This window comes from Cricetulus griseus, chromosome 3 (assembly GCF_003668045.3).
Source record: "Cricetulus griseus strain 17A/GY chromosome 3, alternate assembly CriGri-PICRH-1.0, whole genome shotgun sequence".
NCBI classification, from domain to species: domain Eukaryota; kingdom Metazoa; phylum Chordata; class Mammalia; order Rodentia; family Cricetidae; genus Cricetulus; species Cricetulus griseus.
The window spans coordinates 3738348-3761152 of NC_048596.1; the positions used below are offsets into that span (position 1 = coordinate 3738348).

The 22805-nt window shown below is 38.7% G+C and overlaps 1 protein-coding gene across 1 annotated transcript in view; it reads right to left on the reverse strand.

The window, feature by feature from the left end:
- The window catches only part of LOC100764329 (attractin-like protein 1), a 542646-nt gene that overhangs the window by 459455 nt on the left and 60386 nt on the right, over nt 1–22805 (reverse strand). The window contains 5 exon segments of the mRNA XM_027406896.2: nt 55–187; nt 7541–7659; nt 8562–8770; nt 10700–10784; nt 20420–20574. Of these exon segments, the coding sequence (XP_027262697.1) occupies nt 55–187; nt 7541–7659; nt 8562–8770; nt 10700–10784; nt 20420–20574 (701 nt within the window).

Sequence of the window (22805 nt, forward strand, 5' to 3'; positions counted from 1 at the left end):
ATATTATTTATCCACAGAGTAAAAACCTCATTTATCAAATCATGGAATATTTACCTGGCAAAGCCTGACATTCTTGCTGCCGCTGATCCCACTGGCAATTCAAGTTTAGTGAACAGCTTTTACAGCTTGTAAGTTTGTTACAAATCTGCTCATTTCTTACATGGCATTTGGTGTAGTTTCTGACAGACTAGAAAATTGAAAGACAAAACATGTTATTTTTTTTACAACTGAACAAACAAGGATTTTCTTAAACATTACAAAATGTTAAGCCCCTGCTGAACTTTAAAATGCTTCTATCTCCAAACCCAATTCTATTGAATCATAATTTCTCTTAGTTATTGCATTAGTGTTGAATTAAATTTGGCTGAAATCTACAATTCTACATAGTAAACTGCAATATAACTTAGTATGTAAGCAATGTATGCTGATAAGAATATTCTTTAACAGATATTTAGTCTGAAGCAACCACAGCAAGCAATCTTTATCAATCAAAGAGTGCCAATGATAAGACCATGTCCATATGGCAAATGCCACCATAACAAACTAAACTGTTTCTGCATATATCACTTGCATTTTTGTTATAGTTCTTAATATTTATTTGTTTTGATTACACATCTTTTGTCTGGTCTCAGGGAAAATTGGAAGGCGATCCCTGAATCTCTAATGGCTCAGGGTATTGTACAATTCATGAGTTGTTCTTTGCTTAAATGAACTCTACTGACTTTTTTCTGCCTACATTTTTTTCATCTAAGACAGTAAACGTGTTCCTAGAATTGCATTGAGTTATTAAATTTGGAGAATACACAGAAAATTATGTAATTTGAAATTTGAAAAAGAAAACTTTTTTGTTAATCTGAAATCAAATCTCTAATTAAGCGAATGCATGAATTCACCTTCTTAATAACATGAAAATTTTCTAGTCCTAATGAAACTATCATGAAAATGAGGTTGAGATAACTAATAAAATAGTTTCAAATCTACTACAATATGAAAAAAGAAACTATTATCATAATGATTTAAACTAATAATGGGTGTAACAATTTCATGTCTCTCTGTGAGTGTTATACTTTCTTCATAGAGGCTACAAAGAAAACTGCATTTTTTCCAATCTTACTACACCATAAAAGCATATTTCTACTAATTCTGACAATGGAAAGTTAAAGGCCAGAGATCAATAATGAAAAATAGAAGGTCCTATAGAAACCCTTGTACCATACCTTATATATACCTATGTTCAGCTACGTCATAACAGTATATCACCACTATCCCATTAAAAGCTACCTCATGAATACAGACTTTACAGCTGGGGGCTTGAGACATTCAGTGACTAAATGCATGCATCAGAAAAACACTGTAAGGGACTTAGATAAACATTTCGAGCAACACACCAATCTTGTTAGTGTTTATACAGAGAACTGATTATATCAGATCTCCTTCTATAGGATGGGTAAATTCTACTGTTCAGCCACTAATGATAAAACTTAAAAAATTAAGATACAACTCTCTCAAATTAACTATTGTAAAAACATATTTTAGGTAGCTTAATAAGCATGCACCAAATTTTTATTGATAAAGTATTATACTTCCTTTATAAAATGCACTACCACCAGGGGAGATGGCTCAGGAAGCACGGGTGTTTGCTGCAAAGTCTGACAACTTCAGCTCAACCCTCAGAACACAGAGAAGGAAAGATCAGAGTCTGCACATTGTCCTCTGACCTCCTTCACACACAAGGACATGCACACACACACACACACACACACACACACACACACACACACACACACACGGACACACGGACACACGGACACACACACAGACACAGACACACACACAAGGACATGCACAGCACATGCATACACACAGACACGCAAGCACTTTATTTAGGGTTTTTACTCCATGGATCAAACACCGAGGCCAAGAGCATCTTGGGAAGGAAAGGGTTTATTTCATCTTATACCTCCCCATCATAGTCCATCATCAAAGGAAGTCAGGCAGGAACCCCGAGGCAGTAACTGAAGCAGAGGCCATCAAGGACGACTGCTTACTGGCTTGTTCCGCTTGGCTTGCTCAGCCTGATTTCATATCATGTCCAGAACAACCAATCCAGGAGTGGGAACACCCACAGAGGGCAGGACCTCCCCACATCAGTCAGTCATGAAAACACACCACAGGTTTTCCCATAAGCCATTCTGGTAGGGACATGTTTTCATTTGAGCTTCCCTCTTACAAAAATGATGCCAGCTTGTGTTGACACAAAACCAGCCAGCAAAAGAAATAAATATTTGACATGCAGGATAGTCACCCTCAAGACAAATGTATGCATTTCTCTTCGTGTGCGTGCATGTGTATGTAAGTGTGCATGTGTGTATGTGTGTGCATATGTGTATGTGTGTGTGCATGCGTGTGTGTGTGTGTGTGTGTGTGTATGTGTGTACATGCATGTGTGTGTGTGTGTATGTGTGTGTGTGTACATGGGTGTGTGTGTGTGTGTGTGTGTGTGTGTACAGGGGTGTGTGTGTATGTACATGTGTGTGTGTGTGTTTGTGTGTGTGCATGGGTGTGTACATGGGTGTGTGTGCATGCATGTGTACATGTGTGTGCATGTGTGTGTACATAGGTGTGTGTGTGTGTGTATGTGTGTGTACATGGGTGTGTGTGCATGCATGTGTATATGTGTGTGTATGTGTGTGTACATGGGTGTGGGTGTGTGTGGGGGTGTGGGTGTGGGTGTGGGTGTGTGGGTGTGTGTTCTGATGTACAAGCAGAAGTGTGTGTTGCAATCAGAGGACAAACCCAGGTGCCAGCCCTTGCTGTGCACATTATTTACGGCAGAGACTCTGTTGCTCACTGTTGTGTACACAAACAAGCCAGAAGTCTCCTGCCTCACCTGCCGTCTAACTAGCAGCCTCTGTTTGGCTTTGCACAAGTTCTTGGGACTCAATTCAAGTCCAAATACTTATACGGCAAGTGCTTAACCCACTAAGCCATTTCCTGAACCAAATATTAATTTCTCTAGAGAACATATTTACTACATAACAGATAAAATATACCCACATATAGTGGGGTTTTTTGTTTTGTTTTGTTTTTTTCAAGACAGGGTTTCTCTGTGGCTTTGGAGGCTGTCCTGGAACTAGCTCTTTGTAGACCAGGCTGGTCTCAAACTCACAGAGATCCACCTGCCTTTGCCTCCCAAGCGCTGGGATTAAAGGCGTGTGCCACCAACGCCTGGCCTGCTTGTCTTTAAGAAAAAAATTCAGACGTATTTTTGTCAACCCTATTTTTGAGTTATTCAACCACCACATCTCTTTTAGGAACAAGTAAACTAGTTTGATATCAACTTTCATTATTCAAAGTATTTTGTTTTCATATAGCACATAAATTCTAGCATTGTTCTGTATGATCATTAAGAGTAGAATTTAAAGAACTTGCTAACTAAACAAAAGGAAATAAATTTGCCTGAATCATTGAGAATATAAATCTCTGAGAGTGACAGAAGGAGTAAATGTGTTGGGAGCATGAGAACAAAAGCAGCAGCTTAGGATAAACACCCAGAACCACACTTAAGGGAGAGCCCATATTTGAGAATTTCACGGCTCCTCACTAGCAGATCACTTAATAACAACAGGAGATGAAATTCTGTTTTAATCACATACAGCACCAAGGAAATCAGTGATAGAATAAAGCTGAACACTGCTCTAAATCACAACTCGTATTGTTTACCTAATGAACCAAAGTCATAATAGTAATCAGGCAATGAAGAGTAGCCATTACTGTTCCAATCTTTGATCTATTTAGTCATAAATTCAAAATGTAAATCCAGGAAAAGCAAACAGATTTCTGACCCATTAGAGCACAAATATGCAACTTGCAATAAATATGGCTAAATAATGCAATGGGCTATCACTGTACATAATTTGACTAAATTCCCCCCGAACTTTAGGTGTCCATTAGCATTTGGTTTGGCTTAATCACCAGACACTCTGATGAAACTGCCTAAAAAGTACATTACAACAGAATTCTAAATTATGGGAGAGTACCATCTGCTCACTCATACTATGTCATCCAAGTTGTTCCCGGGTAACACATCATCAAAAATAAAATGAAGCAAAGGGATGCACTATGAGACAAATGCCTGAGAGCAATTTACATAATTTAATTTTTCAGATGAAGTATAGTTGTCTAAATATATACATACACACAAATGTAAAGGTCTTTGTGGTGGTTTGAAAGAAAACAGCCCCCAGAGGCCCATAGGGGGTGGCACTATTAGGAGGTGTGCCCTTGTTGGAAGAAATGGTCAAAGACAATTTCTTCAGCCCAAAGTCTTCTATGGGCTGAATGTCTGTATCCCCCAAATTCACACATTGACACTAAGGGAGAGAACATTGGTATGTGATTTAGTGGTCTCTGGGAGGGAGCCTTTGTAAGCAGGAGGCCACATTAGAATAAGAAGCCATGAGAAGACAGGGGCTAAGAACAAGAACCCAGGTCTTCAGCAACCATGAAAACTATGAGCCTGCCTCCAAACTTGAAATTCCAAGTCTTCAAATCTTTGGCAAATAAACCCTTATTTCTTATAAATCATCAGTTTATGGTGCTTTAATGTGGCAAACTAAACAGATTAAAATAATTTCTAAACAAAAACTAATTCAAATTTATCAAAAAGGTTAAATTTTTCTTTAAATATTGAATAAATTGTCTCCATTTTAATTATGTGATAGCTAATTGTATGTGTCAATCTGTTTAGGGCACAGCTGTGCAGAAGGTCTGGCATGTGTCAATCTGACCAGGGCACAGGTGTGCAGAAGGTCTGGCATGTGTCAATCTGACCAGGGCACAGCTGTGCAGAAGGTCTGGCATGTGTCAATCTGACCAGGGCACAGCTGTGCAGAAGGTCTGGCATGTGTCAATCTGACCAGGGCACAGCTGTGCAGAAGGACTGACATGTGTCAATCTGACCAGGGCTCAGCTGTGCAGAAGGTCTGGCATGTGTCATCTGACCAGGGCTCAGCTGTGCAGAAGGTCTGACATGTGTCAATCTGACCAGGGCACAGGTGTGCAGAAGGTCTGGCATATGTCACTCTGACCAGGGCACAGGTGTGCAGAAGGTCTGACATGTGTCAATCTGACCAGGGCACAGGTGTGCAGATGGTCCGGCATGTGTCAATCTGACTAGGGCACAGGAATCCATAGCTTTTTATTTTCTGTGGAAATACAAGCAAAACCTTTATTTCTAAGTAGCCTGTCCTTAAACTTAAATTTTGAAGTTAGAGCATTTTTAAAATGTATAAGTTGGATTAATTTAGCAGCATTTATAATCAAATGTATTTTAGTAGCAGTAAGTCTTTCCTCAGCAAACAATTTAAAGACAACAATATGGCATATAATATCCAGATTCTCTGTGTATTTTCCATCTTTATATGGCTTTTTTATTACTTTATTTTTACTTTCTTTTGTTTCTTTTTTCCCTGAGACAGGGTTTCTCTGTGGAAATCCACCTGCCTCTGCTTCCTTTAGCAAATCCTACTGGCGTTGGCCACCACAACCAGCTACTCTATTTTCTCCTGTTATTTTTTCTCTCACAAGCCTACATATATTTTTTAATGCAGTGTAAACCTTTAGAAGTTTCTGTTTATCTGGATCTGTCTTTATCATCTCAGAAATGCCAAGTCTAAACTCCAGAAGCGCTGGGATGGCGCGAGCATATGGAAGCTGTTCTGATGCCTCTCCGCGGCCCGACAGGGCAGGCTGTGGCGGCAGGTTTCCCTCTTTCTCTGGAAACCTTGGGGCCTGGGGTCATTCCGCTCACTGACACCATTCTGTTACGCCAAAAGCCGCCTGAGCCCCACCGCCAAGTGTGAGCTTTACGCCAGCCGCCTGCCTGAGTTAGGGCCCAAATGAATACACAGAAACTTGTATTAGGTACAAAGCTGCTTCACCAATGACTAGGATTCTCATCTGCTAGCTCAGTCTTAACTATCACGAACCTATATATTTTATAAGACTTATCTTATCGGACACCTCATTGGCGTCCCTCCTTGCCAGTGGATCACAATGTGATCTGTGTAGTGGTGATTGTGGGAAGGCTGTTAGTCTGTGTAGTGGTGGTTTGGGAAGGCTGTTATTCTGTGTAGTGGTGGTTTGGGAAGGCTGTTGTTCTGTGCAGTGGTGGTTTGGGAAGGCTGTTGTTCTAGGCACTGGTGGTTTGGGAAGGCTGTTGTTCTAGGCACTGGTGGTTTGGGAAGGCTGTTGTTCTAGGCACTGGTGGTTTGGGAAGGCTGTTGTTCTGTGCAGTGGTTATTGTGGGAAGGATGTTGTTTTGAATACTGGTGGTTGTGGGAAGGCTGTTGTTCTGAGTGAGCACTGGTGGTTTAGGAAAGCTGTTGTTGGTTGTAGGAAGGCTATTGTTCTGGGCATGAGTAGTTTGCAAAGGCCTTTCTATGTCTTTTCAGTGTTGAGCCTCTGTGTAGTAAATGTGAGTAGCAGCCCCACTGTTGTGATAATCAAAATTGCTGCTAAAGGTTAGCTGTGAAACAAAACTGCCTTCAGTCGAGAACAAGTAATCTGATTTAAAAAAGAAGAAGAACTAGGGCTGTCAATATTGTGGTAAAAACAACAGACAATACTGTGTGCAAACAACAGATCATCACCACACAGCTGATGTGTGTCTGACAGGAATCCCATGGGGGTAATCTATGTAATTATCTGTCTACATAATCCTGATTCCATCAGTGAAGAACATTTAAAGACAGCATTAAAAACAAAAGCATACACTGTAAGTATTGAAAAGCTTTTGGTCTCATTCATGAAATACATGAATAAAAATTACAAATTATAAAACAGAATACAGACTGGTACTTCTGACCAAATAAGCTACACACAGGCTAACTACAATATGCCAAGATGGGAATGATTACTTAGATACTTTTTTTTTTTGTTTGAGGAGTGTGTTAAGCCAGGGTCTCACTATGTAGCCCTGGCTGTCCTGGAACTCACTATGTAGACCAGCTATCCCAGAACTCACAGAGACCTGCCTGCCTCTGCCTCAGGGCTGGGATTAAAGGTGTGCGTCACTAGGCACAGCCAGATCCCCATGGTGTGGAACATTTGTACACTGTGTGAAACCATATTGCTGTGACTATTGTAACAAAAAGCTGAACCGCCAAAACTAGGTGTCAGGTATAGGCTGGGTTTCAGTGCAGAGAGAAAACTCTGGGAAGAGGGAGGTGTGGGAGACGCCATCGAGATACAGAAGGAGTCAGAAACACAGAATGGGAGAGAGGTCAATGCAGATTAATAAAAATGTAGGTTAATTTATATCGTAAGAGCTGAGGGCCTAAGCTAAGGCCGAGTTTTCATAATTAATAATAAGTCTCCATGTCATTATCTGTGGGTTGACAGCACAAAGAACAATTCGATAACACCCCACGTTTTCTGTTTGTATATAACGTCTTCCCCTTTGAACACAGTAAATGGATGATAGGCAGGTGCTACAAGCAGCACACAGGTGACGTCCCGTCTGAAGTTAAGTACTGACCATGCTGCAGTTACTGTTTGCCGAAATGCATTTCTTGTCATCACACCACTGGCAGCCATTTGTGTTGGCGGTGCAGCTGGCACAGTCTGCATATCTGTAACATCTGTCATCCAGAGCAGCTGCAACATGATGGGAGATAAAACATGACAGACTAAAAAGAAAATGTCACGATTCATAATTCACACATTTATAGTATCTACTTAAGGATCACCAAAAAAAAAAAAAATCAGTTAGCAAATAAGTTCTCTAGTAGTTTATATTTATAGGACACATTTTTAAATTTACTCATTTAGAAAGAGAAAAGGAATTTACCAATATTATACATTCAAATAAAATATAATAACTAATATTTGGGTTTCATAACTATAAAGGTATTTAGAGATCCAATGTGATACAGAGTAGCAAAATCTGAAAATGTTTATTAATTGCAACACCAAAACATATTAATACCCTATCAACTGAAATATATAACTGTCATGCAAATAATAAATAAAAATACTGACTGCTCATTCTTCATAACTCTAATTATTTATCAACACATCATAATAAAAAATTAAAAGCCTAAAAAAAGCTCCATAGCATCACAATGGCCATGACATGCATAGAGGTTGGAACTGGCAAGCGTTAATCTTGCTATGTGATATTTTTATTTATGAGTTCATTACAATGAAATAACTTTTATCACAAAAAGTAAAAAGTTAACTGTATAATGTGGCTTTGCAGAAATTCAGGAGGAAAACAACAAATGTAGCATATATCACTTTTTATTCCTTTGAAGCAAACATTTCTGAGAAATTATATATTTAACATGTAATAAAATAATTCACGCTACACATGAAATATTCCCACACAAATTTAAAAAGAAAACAAATGATTAACTGATTTCCAACCCAATTATCAGACAACATAATTAAAGTTTATATTTTTAATTTTTAAAATAATGAACCTAATATAAGCAAAATCAATTCTACTTTTAAATACGTAGAGAAGCTTTTGAACCAAGAGGAAGGGAAGGCCTCACCGGTCTTGGGGGGGCACTTTGCTCTGAGAATAGTATTCGCATTCCCAGTCTCCCAAGATTCACAGTGGTTCTTATTCCAAACACATTTTATCCCTGGGCCAGCGTTTCTGCAGAGCTCTTCATCTTGGAAAGCTCTGCAGTCCGGAGGCTTGTATACAAGGACATCACTAAGGAGCACGCTGGAAAAGCCACCAAATATGTACATGGACCTAGAAAACATGAGGAGAGCGGGCATGTTAACAGAGTACCGCTGAGCGGCCATCGAACCAGTCTGAAGAATAAACAGATCTAACCACACGTTCTAACCCTGTAAATGCCTGGGCTTGCATCCAACTTCTCCTTAGAGTCATATGTGGAACCTACAGTACGGTGTAAAAAGCCCAGGTTAACTATTACAAGATCCCCTTAACGATTTTTCAGATAAAACCTGAAATATAGAATAAATCTTAATGTTTTATGGAAACATTAAATTTCTAGGCATGTTTATTATTAATGTAAGAAAAGGATCAATAATGTAAATACTACCATCTTAATAAAGAAACCATCTTTTAAGAAATACACAACAACTATTATATAATAATATATAATCGTATTATAGTCATACATAAATATTAAGGTACACTTTGGAGGTGCTACCTAGATTTACCTTTTTATTTTTTTTTCCTATATTGATTTGGGGATCTTGTTCCATGATGTTGTTTGTTTTGTTTTGGTGTGTTGTGTTTGACAGTGTACCCTTCTGGCCTTGAACTCATGAGCCTTCTGTTTCAAGGCCAGGCCGTGGGGTGAAAGGAACACATCACTCTACCAGCCACTTGGAGCAGACAGAGAATTTGGAAGTCAGATATTGAGACTTCTTATAAATAAAAAATGCAGAGTAAAGACAAGAGTGTCACACACGGTTTTTAGTAGAGCCCCACAATCTGAAGTGCTTAATAACAATGATGATGCTTGCATACCCCAGAACAGACAACTCTTATCTACAAACTACTATTGACATGAAAAGAAAAGTGGCCCAAATGCTTCAAGAATACTCTTTATTATTAAACAAAGAAAATCAAAATCAAACCCTATGTTCCATATTCAAACCTAAGATTCACATAAATTTTATTTATTATTATTTTTAAGACTCAATTCATGTTAGTTACGAAGTTCATTATGGTTAATAATCCATTGTATGGCACTAGTATTGTATGTAACTGTCATAAGGTGATAATAAATTTATAAACACATTATTCGGAGTTAAGCATTTTAAACTACTAAATGAACTGTAGATTATTTACTATCATGCAGATCCAAACTAACAAATTCTTTTGTTTTTGTTTTTTTTAAGGTTTATTTATTATGTATAAAGTGAGCTGCCTCCATCTATGCCTGCATGACAGAAGGGGGCACCGGATCTCATTATGGATGGTTGTGAGCCACCACTTGGTTCCTGGGAAGATCAGCCAGTGCTTTTAACCTTTGAGCCATCTCTCCAGCCCAACAGATTCTGTTAATGAAACAAAAATTATACAAACATTTGGGGTCTGGAGCCTGACACTTGAAGTCCCAGCACTCCAGGGGCTGAGACAGGAGGATTGTCATTAGGTCAACACTAGCATGGGCTACAGAGCTCCAGTGCAGCTGGACTAGGGAATGAGAACTCATCTCAAAAACAAATGAAGCATACTATTTATATAAACTTGAGAGGAGACTGTAATTTAATCCCATACTCCAACTTCCAAAAAATAAACAGATATTGAAGTCTAGAAAGGCCAATCATCTACAGACATGAAAATTCCCACACGTAGTTAAGGCAGAACTACAATGAGAGCCTGATTGTCCAGTTCTTTGTGTGCAGAGCAGGAGGCCAGGGTTTACCTCTTCCTAGGGTCTTTTCACAGAGTCATTAAGAAGAAGAAAGGAGGCACAGTGGCCTCGCTGGGAGGTCCAGTCTTGCAGCACCTTATCCATGCCCACAGGTTTATTGAGGCAAAAGGAAAACTTACAGTGAAGGTTGTGGTTACTCAGGGAAAAGAAAGGAAATGAACTGTGCGTCTTAGGAAATCCACACAAAGTGTGGAGAGAACACAAGAGCGTCTGCAGATGCAAGGACAACCGTTTAACCCTCTGAAAAGGAAAAATGTGCCCTTTACCCATTGATAACTACTGCAGAGTGTCCGAATCTGTTCACGTCTCTATGGAGATTTGGTTTAGGTAATGTCTTCCATTCATCGCAAGCTGAAAATAAAGAAAACAGATGTGAAAATTTTCAGAAACTCAAGAGAAGTCAGGTACAACAATCATTGATGAAATTAAGAGACATAAGACTTAAAATCAGAAAACAAAAAGGATGATTAATCTCCCACTATCTACAATTTAGTATCACTATTCAACTACAATAGACTTCAATTAAAGACAACTCTTGCATAAAATTCTTACCAATAATTTAAATATTAACAAACAAATGAATGAAATTAAGTATCATTCATGTGTAGAGATAATTTCCCTGACTTGGCTTTACACTAAATACAGCAAAATCCACATAGTAAAGCCCATGAGTGTCACTGTACAGCACACCTGCAAACTCCATCAAGTGTTTCCTGAATGAACATAAAAGTAAATAGGACACATAATTTCACTGACAGAATGTCCAAAATAGAGCCATCATAATGTAATATTTAAGTTACTTTAATGACGTGTTTCAAGAAAATAGCATTTCTTTGATGTTGGAAGGAATACTTCAACAAAAACCTAGATTTAAAAACTTTTAAAAAATAACAAAATTCAGTTACATAAAGAATATGGAAGGGAAAATTGCTAAAGAAAAATTATACCATATTTGAGAAGCAGAGGTCGAGGGACACAGAAGGAGCTGGAGGGAGAAGGAAGGGGGAAATGAATGATGCCAATACAGTTTTCACACATACAGTTCTCAAAAGAGGTTAAAAATAAGAAAATACACCACCTTAGTACATTAAAATCAGCACACATAAGCACAGACTTTATTCAGTGCCCAGGACCTGGGGACAGTCTTAGGACACGTACTACCTCTCAGCTTCTTAAACACGCTGTATCTAAAGGCAGGAGTTGATGTTTAGTGTAAGCTTTACAAAGTGCAATTTTAATAACCTTAGAAATCTACAAAGAACAGTAAATACATATAAAGTTAATTACTAAAGTTAAAATTATAATAAATTACATATTTTCTTACCTATATAACTGTGCCTAAACACAAATACTAAATGAGTTTTAATTCAATATTCTTATTAACAACGATCAAAGAAATTATAAAAACCAAAATCATGGTTCATAAAGTGAAGCTGGGATACTAAAAGCAATAAAATACATCCCAGTGAGTATTTGCCAAAGAGTGTTCTAAGGTACACAAATAGCACTTAGTACTCTTTAGTTTGTAAAGCTCTTGAGTGTTAAGCTAACTCTTCCGGCCAGCCTGGTCCCAGGGCTTCGTCAGCACCAAATAACACGCAGAGACTCTATTAGTTATAATGTTGTTGACCGGTGTCTAGGATTTCTTACTGGCTAGCTCTATCTTAAGTATTAACCCACAAGTACTACTATATGTATTTCGCCATGGTCTTATCTTACTGAGAACACCAGACTCATGAGTCCTCTCCTCCCGGGATCTCATGGCTCCTTCTTCCTTACTACACTTCCCAGAATCCTCCTCGTCTCCTAGTCCCGCCTATCTTACTTCCCTATTGGCCAACATTGTTTTATTCATCAACCAATAAGAGAAATGTATGTACAGACGACTTCTCCCATCACTCAAGGTGACCACAACAGCTGTTTACTACTCTAAAATGAGAGAGAATAAAAATCTAACAATTTTTTTAAGTATGTTTACACTGCTTCCTCCATGGAGATGGTATACACACTCCTAAAAGTCAGTGCTCTGAAGATTACAATTGGTATGTGAGAGAGAGAGAAGGGGGTGGGGGGAATGGCCTGTGCATACATGTGTGTGAATGTGTGTGTCTACCTGGACATGTTGATGTGTGTGCAGGCAGCTGCGCACACTAGGTAAGCTGGCTCAGAGCTTCCAGGCATTCCCCTGTCTACATCTCCCATCTCTCCTTAGCAGCACTGTGGTTATAGATTGTCTACTCTCTGGGGATTTGAACTCAGGTCCTCAGGCTTACATGAGAAGCATCTACCTACTAAGACATCATCCCATCCGTTAGATTACATCTTTAAAATCTGTAACAGAAACCTGTGCATGAAAACAGACTGCCAAATTTATGTGTTATGCTTAATTTAAGAAATGTGAATAATGTGTACTTACTAAAATAAAATTTGTATAAAGTCACTTTCAAAATGATGTTTGTTTACATAATTTAAAGTGGTCTTTACAAGAATTCACTGGGGTTTACTAAGGAATTGCCTTCTTGTAAATGAAGAATTAAATCTAAGGAAGTTAAGCAACATGCTTAATACTCATTTGACATCTGTCTTTCCATTATAAAACCTGTAAGTATTTCAAAAAATATGTTAACATGATTTGGGGACATTATACGTTTTTCTTGGAGGAGGGGGGTGACCTATACATGGTACAAGCTCTGGATAAGAAAACTAATGGAAATGTTATAGTCAACTAATGAATTCGGGTAGCTAGATGTCAGTCATTCATCTAATTAAAAAAAAACATAATTTATATTGCTAATTATTGATAAACTCTGCATTGAGGATAGTATTACAATACGGGGAAAACACATCACATTCTTTCCATATATGCTAACAGGACCAGAATATCGAGAATAATAAATGCAATGGAGAGCTTTTTAAGACAGGTGTACTCCAAAAGATATAAGACACACAAAATTTAAGATTTTCCATAGTGCTAAAATATATAAGTGTCCTGGCCAAGAACAATATACCCTCTTAGTAAAATGTAAAAGAAAAGAAACAAGTATCACACTCCCACCACGCCAGACCTCTCTGAACTCTGAAGGCAGCAGATCCAGGCCATGTACCAGAAGACAGCAACAGACGTAAGCTCTGACTAAACGCCTGGGCAAGAAAACCAATCAGCTAAGGTCCAGTCAGCACTGACAGCCGCATGCAGCTAGGTCATGTGACCCAGCATGCCATCCCACCACTGGTGACATCTCTGTTGCAAAGAGCAGCATGTGTAATCGTGACAAGCTCGTGAGAAGCACAGTACAGACTGGACGCACAGGCCCACAGCTGTGCCATCCATCAGCAGTGGAAATTACAGACCTTTATCCCTGCTACTCTGTCCAGACAGCACAGGCCATGGATTAGCAAGCGGTCACAGAATCAGAATTCTGTGTCATCAATAAGAAGATCAGATGGGAGATAAAACGAGAATTATCAAGATCACAGGGACCAAGTTCCCTGCACAATGTCACCCAGCACTGCTAAGGCCAGCGTCCGTCCTCATCCTATAACTGCAACTGCATGGTGAGTCCAGATAGCAAGAAGAGAAAAACGCAACTCTGCCAGCTTGACATTGACCTACAAGTTGAATATCTTAGTAATCAACACCAAGCTGATAAATCTGCTCACACACAGTCTCCTCTGATTCTTACACAGCAGAGTCTCTATTGTTATTCTCTTTGGCTGCGATCTAAAGAAAACACACTGCTGCTACAGCCCAGCCATTATCTCTCCATAATCTGCCCAAGCTTAGACAATGCAAAGCAAACATCTACACAGAATTGTAGGGTTTATTTTAAATTGAGAGAAATACACTCCACAACAACAAAGACCAGAGTAAAATACACTCTTTAGAATACATTTGTAAAACTCACCGCTGCAAGGTTTCATTTACAAACCACACACTAAACACACCAAAGATCAAGAAATTAAAGTTACTGGTCTTAAACTCAAATCTTAGCATACTGCACCATCAGAATGAATTATCAATATGTGTGGGTGTGTAATTATTTGAAGAATTTGGGCTGAAATTCTGATATTTAATTTACTGATTATGCAGAAAATAATGAAGAATGTATTTGTTGGTCAATGCTTGTACATGAAAGTACACATCTGTAATTCTGTAAGAATCCTGTTAATACTCCAAACTATACTCACAATATTTAATATTCTTGGGGCTGGAGAAATACTCAGAGGTTAAGAGCACTGGCTGCTCTTCTAAAGGGTGCTAGTTCAATTCCCAGGATCTACATGGCAGCTCATAACTGTCTGTAACTCCCATTCCAGGGCACTGAATGTCCCCTTGTGGCCTCTTCAGGCACCGGGCACAGAAGGGGAACACAGACATACATGCAAGCAAAACACTCACACACATAAAATAAGGAAGTCACAATTCTCTGAGTGCTGAGCTAAGAGTGTGGGTGAAAAAGAACTCAGAGGTTGTATAAGGGTTGAAAAAGGAAGATATAAAGAAAACTTTAACCTCTCCGATGCTTGTGTAATGGAAAAATAAATCTCCTACTGCTACCAAATGTTTTCAACCTACCTTAAAATTGTTGGTGATGGATTAAGATTTGTTTATATCTGTAGGAGTCAAAACTTCCTCAATATTCCAAATACACCATGTGGCACCTTGGTTATCTCAATTCTACAGCCTCTCAGGGTTTTGTTCTCTCTGCCAGTCACAGTGGGCGCCACCACCCGTCTCCCAAACTTGAAATGATTTAAGATACCTTAACATAAAACAGTATTCCCTATTGGTTTCAGTGGTCTTCACATAGGAAGCTGTACTTACAAGTTCCTTGATAATTGATCATAATTTCATTTCCAGAACAAGTCCTAGTTAGTTACAGTCTCCATTTTGAAACAGTGGCGGATTCTATTTGCCAAGGTTCTATGTGAAACTGTCTCCTCTGTATCCATGACTGCTTCCCCCACCTGCACCCACCAGTGGTCTCCACAAACACCCCTCTTGGTGCATATTTCCTTCCTACAATACTTTGTAATTTTCATATTTAAAGCAGCCTCTGGCCAGGCACAGTGGCTCACAACTGTGACACCAGCACTCGGGGGCTGTGACAAGATCACTGTGAGTCTGAAGCCAGCCTGTGCTACAAGAGGGTGCACAGGACAGCTTGAGCTATAAATAAGACCTTTCTGCAGGAAAAAACAAACAAACAAAAAACAACTAAATACTCACAGGCCAATCTCTCAGAATACCTGGAGAAGTTAGAAAATCAGAAATTTGCTGTTCGTATATCGTGACGTTGTATCTCAAGGTCACTATTTCCTGATCAGTTTGTGGGTCAGACACAGGAAAACACAAATACGCCATGAAAATGTAACCAAATCCCGACAGCACTACTGTTAGTGTCTTTGTTACGTGGATAAATGTACATACCCTCTTCCCAAATAAAAAACCTTTAATTTTTTCCTGTTACATCGGGGTAGAGGGGTAAATATGGTGGTGTGGTGGTAGAATCAAAATCTCTGAATTGAGACTTTACTTCAGATTTTGAATACATCCTTTTGCAACTCAGGTGACTGGTTTTAAAGACAGTGAGTTGCCGGCTCATCTTCGTAACTGCGTACTGTAACACACACTATACAGACAGTATAAATCGACATATAAAGTGTGTGTAGAGCCATGCACTTCGGGAAGTGTTAGGCAAACCTGGTTGTCCACTTTCCCAAACTAAAAGGTAACATTGTCTCTTATTTATTATTATAAAGGGGAAGACGGGAGGAGAGGGAGGGGGGGGCACCAGGCACCTACAGCAGCAACTACTGCTCCCTTACCAAATACCAAAGAAAAAGACAGCACACTTCAGCCAAGATTCACCGCAGGAAGAGGTCTGAACCTTTTCAAAGATTCTTGACCTACAATGTAAGAAACCGATTCTTTGCAGTGGCAGACTCAGCAAGAGGGGCCACTTTCACCAAAGAGAAGCAATGAAAATACAGTAAAATTAGTAAATATTGACAAATAAAACCTCCAAACATGAAAATAAATTTAAGCGGAATTTTCAGAACTTTACTGGAATGCTCCAAATAAATAAATAAATAAATTGCATATGATTTTTGTCATGAAATAATGGATGACAGAGCTGTATCTATACTACATGACTAATACACAACACTCCAGAGGGTTGCACAAATTCATGTATGCTGTGCATCATAAACTAGGTAAATGATAATTAACTCTGCTTATGCATCATTGTTTTACCAATACCAATGAAAATATTACTGCTCAAAATATGGAGATGTTTTTCCATCTTTAACACTTTTATGTAATCACTACCAAGGAATTGATGTTGTGAGTAAAACATCATGTTCCAAGAATTTGTTCTTGGAGCCATCACTAACTAAATGGGTCACACAGTTTCAGTTCCTGCCATGTGTACGACACTGTCAGAGAAATCCTGCTCCTCTGCCTGGCTCCAGAATCGCCTAAGTCAGGATTCACGCCTCCATCTCTCTAGTATCTTGGTTTTGTTGGTTTGTTTGTTTTTTGTTAGTCTGTTTGTTTTTGTTTTGGAGACAGGGTTTCTCTGTAGCTTTGGAGCCTGTCCTAGCACTCTCTCTGTAGACCAGGCTGGCCTTGAACTCAGAGATCTGCCTGCCTCTGCCTCCTGAGTGCTGGGATTAAAGGCGTTATACCACCACAGACCAGCCACTAGTATCATTTCAAAACAAAACAAAACAAAAAAGTTGTTTTTCATTTTGTTTCAGACTTTTATCTGGATTCTGAACAGGAAAAATATATAATTTTACTCTTGAGAAAAGGCACCTTGCAGCTAAAGGCAACACTAGTAAAAAAAATAAAAACTTCAATTTCTAAAACCTGAGTTCAAGCTAGGTTTGCTATGAAATATTAAGAAATGTGTCCTAAGTGCTATGGGTGGTTGAGGCTCATTCGCTAGCTCTGGCTATATTATTAGCTGTATTTCAGTCACTTTTTAATCTAATTATTTTATTATTTTGTGTGTGTGTGTATGTGTGTGTGTGTGTGTGTGTGTGTGTGTGTGTGTGTGTGTGTGTGTGTTCACTTGGAACCTGCAAAAGATGGATGGATACCTCTGGAACAAGAGTTACAGACAGGTGTGAGCCACCCAGTTTGACATGTGAGCTCAAGTTTGGGTAGTGGAACCCAAACTTGGGGCCTCTTCCACTCTTAACCAATCCATCTCTTGAGCCCCTTCACTCTCTTTCTGAAGATTTAGTATTACTTTAATTATATGTGTATGTGTGTGTTTGGGATGGAAGTGTGTACTTGCGTGCAGTTGTCCCCAGAGGATATAAGAGGCCATCAGACCCTTCTGGAGCCAGAGTAACAGGCAGCTGTGGGCTGCCAGGTGTAGGTGGTGGGACTCTGCGATGTACGCTCTCTTAACCACTGAGCCATCTCCAATCCCTTCACTCAGCCACTTTTTGAAAATACAGATGTCTAGTGACTAATCTCTAATCGGACTATCTATGTCTGGTTTTCTTTTGTTTCGATTTTCCCAACAAACTTCCCAAGGAATCCCAGACTGCAGATGGCAGGAGTTTAAAAATCAGCAGTATATGCGGGCTAAATCCCTACCACACACAATATAATGAGCACTATGAAGACAAAGTTATATTTCCAAAGATTAATGATTTTACTATATAAAATTTACAATAGTGCCAAGGCTGAAACTGTTGAGTTTTAGAACAATGAAACATTAGCATTGGCATAAATTTGTTTAAAACCTCAGATGCATCTCATTGAAACCTGACAAAGAAATGTCCTAACAAGAAAGAAGACATGCTTTTAAAATCATTTTCTATTTGGTTCATTATAATGTCTATCTTTGCTTCCAAGGGACAACAATTACTTGAAATAAATTTTCTTTTGTGTGAAAGATAATACAAAAATATTTTCTTCATGAAAGCCTTGCAACATTTGATGCTGCCAAAGAGAAGTATAAATACAAATAACACGTGAGGACTTTACTGAGAAGTACATACAAATAATCAAGTTGATAAAAAAAAAAACATTTACCCAACGCTCAGTTTAATGATTGCCTTTATGTTTTTGCTGACAGAGTCAAAATTGTACTGTGTTAAAACATAAAACTGTTTAAACTATGCTTTTCCTCAAAATAAAATAGATATTTGCTTCTATCAATCCACCACGGCATTAAGAAATAAACATTATTAAATCTAAGTTATCTGGTAACGTATGAGACATTAAGAGGATATAGTGAATCCAACCAACCAGCGTGGTATAGCCAAGACAGGTTCCAAGCTTTGGAATCATGACCTCGATATTCCCTGAGCTCGGGTCCTGTTACTGCCACCTGCTTGGTTTTCTGACAGCCGAGTCAGTACTGTTGAAGAGCTTTAGGGAAGTCACAGATTTCACACATAACCCTTTCACGGTCACCAGTGCTAAGAGCTCGTGAGAATCCTGATAACCCAATCTCTCTTCCCATTTCGATCTGAAACAAAGCTTGGCTTTGTAGCCTCCATAAGGTATCTTGACACATAAAACTTAAAATATAATCTTTAATAATATGGAAGAATAAGAATAGGTTCTCAATATATCACTTATCAAAGAAAACGCCCAATCTTATTATAGTTCATTAAAACAGGAGCACTGTGGAGATAGACACTCACTGAAAAAATGAATGCAAAAGCTCAAAATCCCACCTTCAGGGTTTTTAACAGTGGCATACTATTCGTTTTCTTTTTTAAAATTCCACAGTAGAAGAATATGGATGGACAAAAGGTAAATAAATAAAGGTTTTGTTTTCCTCCAGAAAAAGCAGCTTCACTGTGTCCCACCAGGAACAAACTGTCACAATCCACCAATTTTTCTGAATCTCAGACAATGATTTAGGAGCTTTCTAGAAGCTGGGACCACCCCATGCTCGCCATAAGCAAGTAGCATTATTTCAGAGCTAACACTGTTTGTAGATAACACTGAGTAATCTCACGCTCACCATAGCTTAGCATCCTTACTTAAAAGAGCATCGAGATCAAAGTGTTTATTAACTGTCATTGTTCTTTCCTGTGTGGACACGTGAAATAATCCAGCAGAGCAGGTGATGCGTCTTTATGATGTTAAAAACTAAATCCATCTTACGTCTAATTAGTCTCCCTTATTTTTACATATCAAGTGAGCAGCTTTGAATTTGATACAGTACTTCATTCTCAACCATCAATAACAGGCATTCTTATGTACTGCTAAATACATCAGCTAGCTTTCAGCAGTAACATGACAATTAGAGGAGCAGTATTTTCACTACAGTGATGCACTGGAGCATTAAATGAAGTATTTCAATGACTGCATCCACTTACACATAAAATCAGCAATGACACAGCACAATGAACAAGTGAGATGAGGGCTGGGACAAGCGAGTGCTGCAGCTCTGTCTGGTTCTCTGGGAACGGCCTTATTTGGGTTTCTCTCTTTCAGCTCCCAGGTGCATCCTGGGCCCTACCTTGCCTCATCATATTTCATATCAAACGTCCTTTCAATAAACCTTCTCCCCCACTCTCAGTAAATATATTCTGTGAATTTAATAGAAAATAAGTTTTGTTCATTCCTACTGAATCTAAAGTATCTGAATTCCTACTGTCTTAATTTTGATAGTTTGACAGCATTGCATCTCTATCCTTATCAAAACTAATTAGTTTAAGACACAAGAGGCTTGTGCAACATTCAAGCAACATTTTGACACAACAGTCAAAAGCTTCTAACTGTCATTGAAGCCTAGACTTCTATTCTTCTGTTTCTCAAACTAACTCATCCCAACACATCTGCTCTGGTGGCTCTAGACGGCCACTGTGCTGACACCAGAGAAAACCCAATTCATGTCTACCGCTAAACTGGTCTCTAAAATGACATGGACACATGCTGTCCATTCATCTACTTGAGAAAATGTTCTGGTATTTTTCCACTTTGCAGAATCCTAACAGATACATACCTATGTCATATGCCAGGAAATCGGCAGAAAAACATTTTGCACCGTTACTCAAGGAAGTGTCATTATGGGTATTTCCTCCAAAAATAAGCATAGCTCCATTGATAAGCACTGCTGAGTGAAGGTATCTGGCAAACCCACTCTCTTTCAGAATAGTCCTACAGGATAAAATTCAAAAACGTATTACAAAGGATAGAGACTTCCCTGACTTCATAAATAAAGTATTGACTGTATATTAAAATCTTTCTGGGAATTATGAAGGGAATACATATATTTTAACCACTTGTAAATAACTTCTAAGGTCCAATATTTTAAAAGAATATTTATGGAATCTCAATATCCCAGGATGCTTCGAGGGAAGCACCATACAGACAGAATTTTTAATACTAATACTTGATATTTTGAATGATTTTTTTTTTACCTGTGAAGGTAGGGAAATCAGTCTACCTCAAAGTACAGGACCAAGACACCATGCTAAAACTAGTAAAAAGTTAAGTATAGTAAATTTAGTCCAAATTACATTCGATTAAAATTATAAAACTGTTAAGACCTCTTAATGAGCCTCTATGCTTAATTAAAATTTATTTACAAAGGTGCAGATACTGTAAGTTAAAAAACTCAATGAATTTCCATAATATGAGTACAAATTACCAAATAAACAGAACCCAGACAGAAACATTGCTATTTCTATTTCAATGACGAGTTTTAATATACTTTCACATGGGTTGTACTTATTTGCATGCACGTTCTTTGGATACACCCACAATGTGAATGATTAAAACCTTCAAGAAGGCGCTGGAGAGGTGGCACAGCAGTTAAGAAGACTTTCACATCAGGCAGCGACAGGGGGATTGGAGGACTCTGGCCTCAGAGGCACCTGCCCTCGTGCACACATACACACATACACACACGAACACACTCATGCATAAATACACACACACACACTTAAAAATGAATCCTCTAAAATACATTATTTTTCAGACACAGTAAATTTTACATAAAGTACTGTAAATATATGCTCAGAATTATAAACTGCTCTGAATAAACCAATATATAAAGATGACTAGTAATATAAATCAATACTTTCTAACAATGCTGACAAAAATACAAAACATGTATAAAAACAGTTTGTTCTTAGATAGTCTCTAACACCATAAATTTTTAATGTCATTTAATGCTTAGAGAATATGAGATGGACTCCCAGAGTGATAATATACAGAGTTCTACAGTCTCTCCAGGAAAAAAAAAAAAAAAACCAACTTTAATTAATACAGAAAAGTTTTAAAGTCTCAGGAAATTTAAGGTCTCATACAACTTTATTAAGAGCATCATTGAATATCAAGAGTATCAAGAATATCTACTAAGTTTCGGGTAGGAAGTCAACAGTGAATCTGACCAGGTGGCATGGGCCTGGGATGCCAGCTACTTAGAATCTAAGATGGAAGGACCACACCCAACTCAAGGCCTGTCTGGACAATGTAGTGACTCCTGCTTCAGAATAAAAAGCAACAAAGTAGGGAAATATGTAGCTCAGCTATACAGTACCCGCCTTGCATGCACAAGGCCCTGAGTTAAACCTCCACTCTTCCAAAGGAAGAGAAAGGGCACAACCTATAGTAAGCTGACTCGGGGTCCATTCGCAACTTCCTTCCCTTTATCTTCCTGCCTTTGACATGCACCAACTCAGGATGACAGACCTCTAACCTGGGGAGAGAGAGCCAGGGTAACAACCTTGTTTCATCCCTTGGCTCCTAGCAGATCAACGACATCTAACTGAAAGTATTAGGCTACCACAATTCATGTTCCCCGTACTTACACAAGTTCTATTCCAGGAAAAAGTCTCAGAAGGCTGGGTGATTTCCTATATTTGCCCTCAGCATAGATGGGAGCTACCAACCAGGCTTATGAGACTAATGTGGGGGCAAATAATGTTTGTCTTCCCTCACTCAGTAAAGCAGAGGTTCTGTGTCACAGAGTAGAGCTTAGAAGACCCCAGCCTACTGCCCCCAGCACGCTGGGTATAAGCAACAGTACCACCCCAAGGAGAATCAGGTCACTGAGCCCATGCACCTACAGTTCCTGAACAGCAATATAGAGGTTCTCCAACAGGAAGAGAGGAAGGCAAAACAGACATCTCTACAGCACACACACACACACACACACACACACACACACACACACACACACACACACACGAGGAAATCTGCAAAATTCTGGTTTTAAAAGTGTTCAATCACTTGGGAGACAGAGGAAGGTAAATCTCTATTTGTTTGAGGTCAGCCTGTTCTACACAGCAAGTTCCAGGCCAGCAAAGTTAACCTCTATCTCAAATAATATACAAACACATAGATAAATAAACTAAAAGTCTCAGAAGAAATGGAAAGATAAC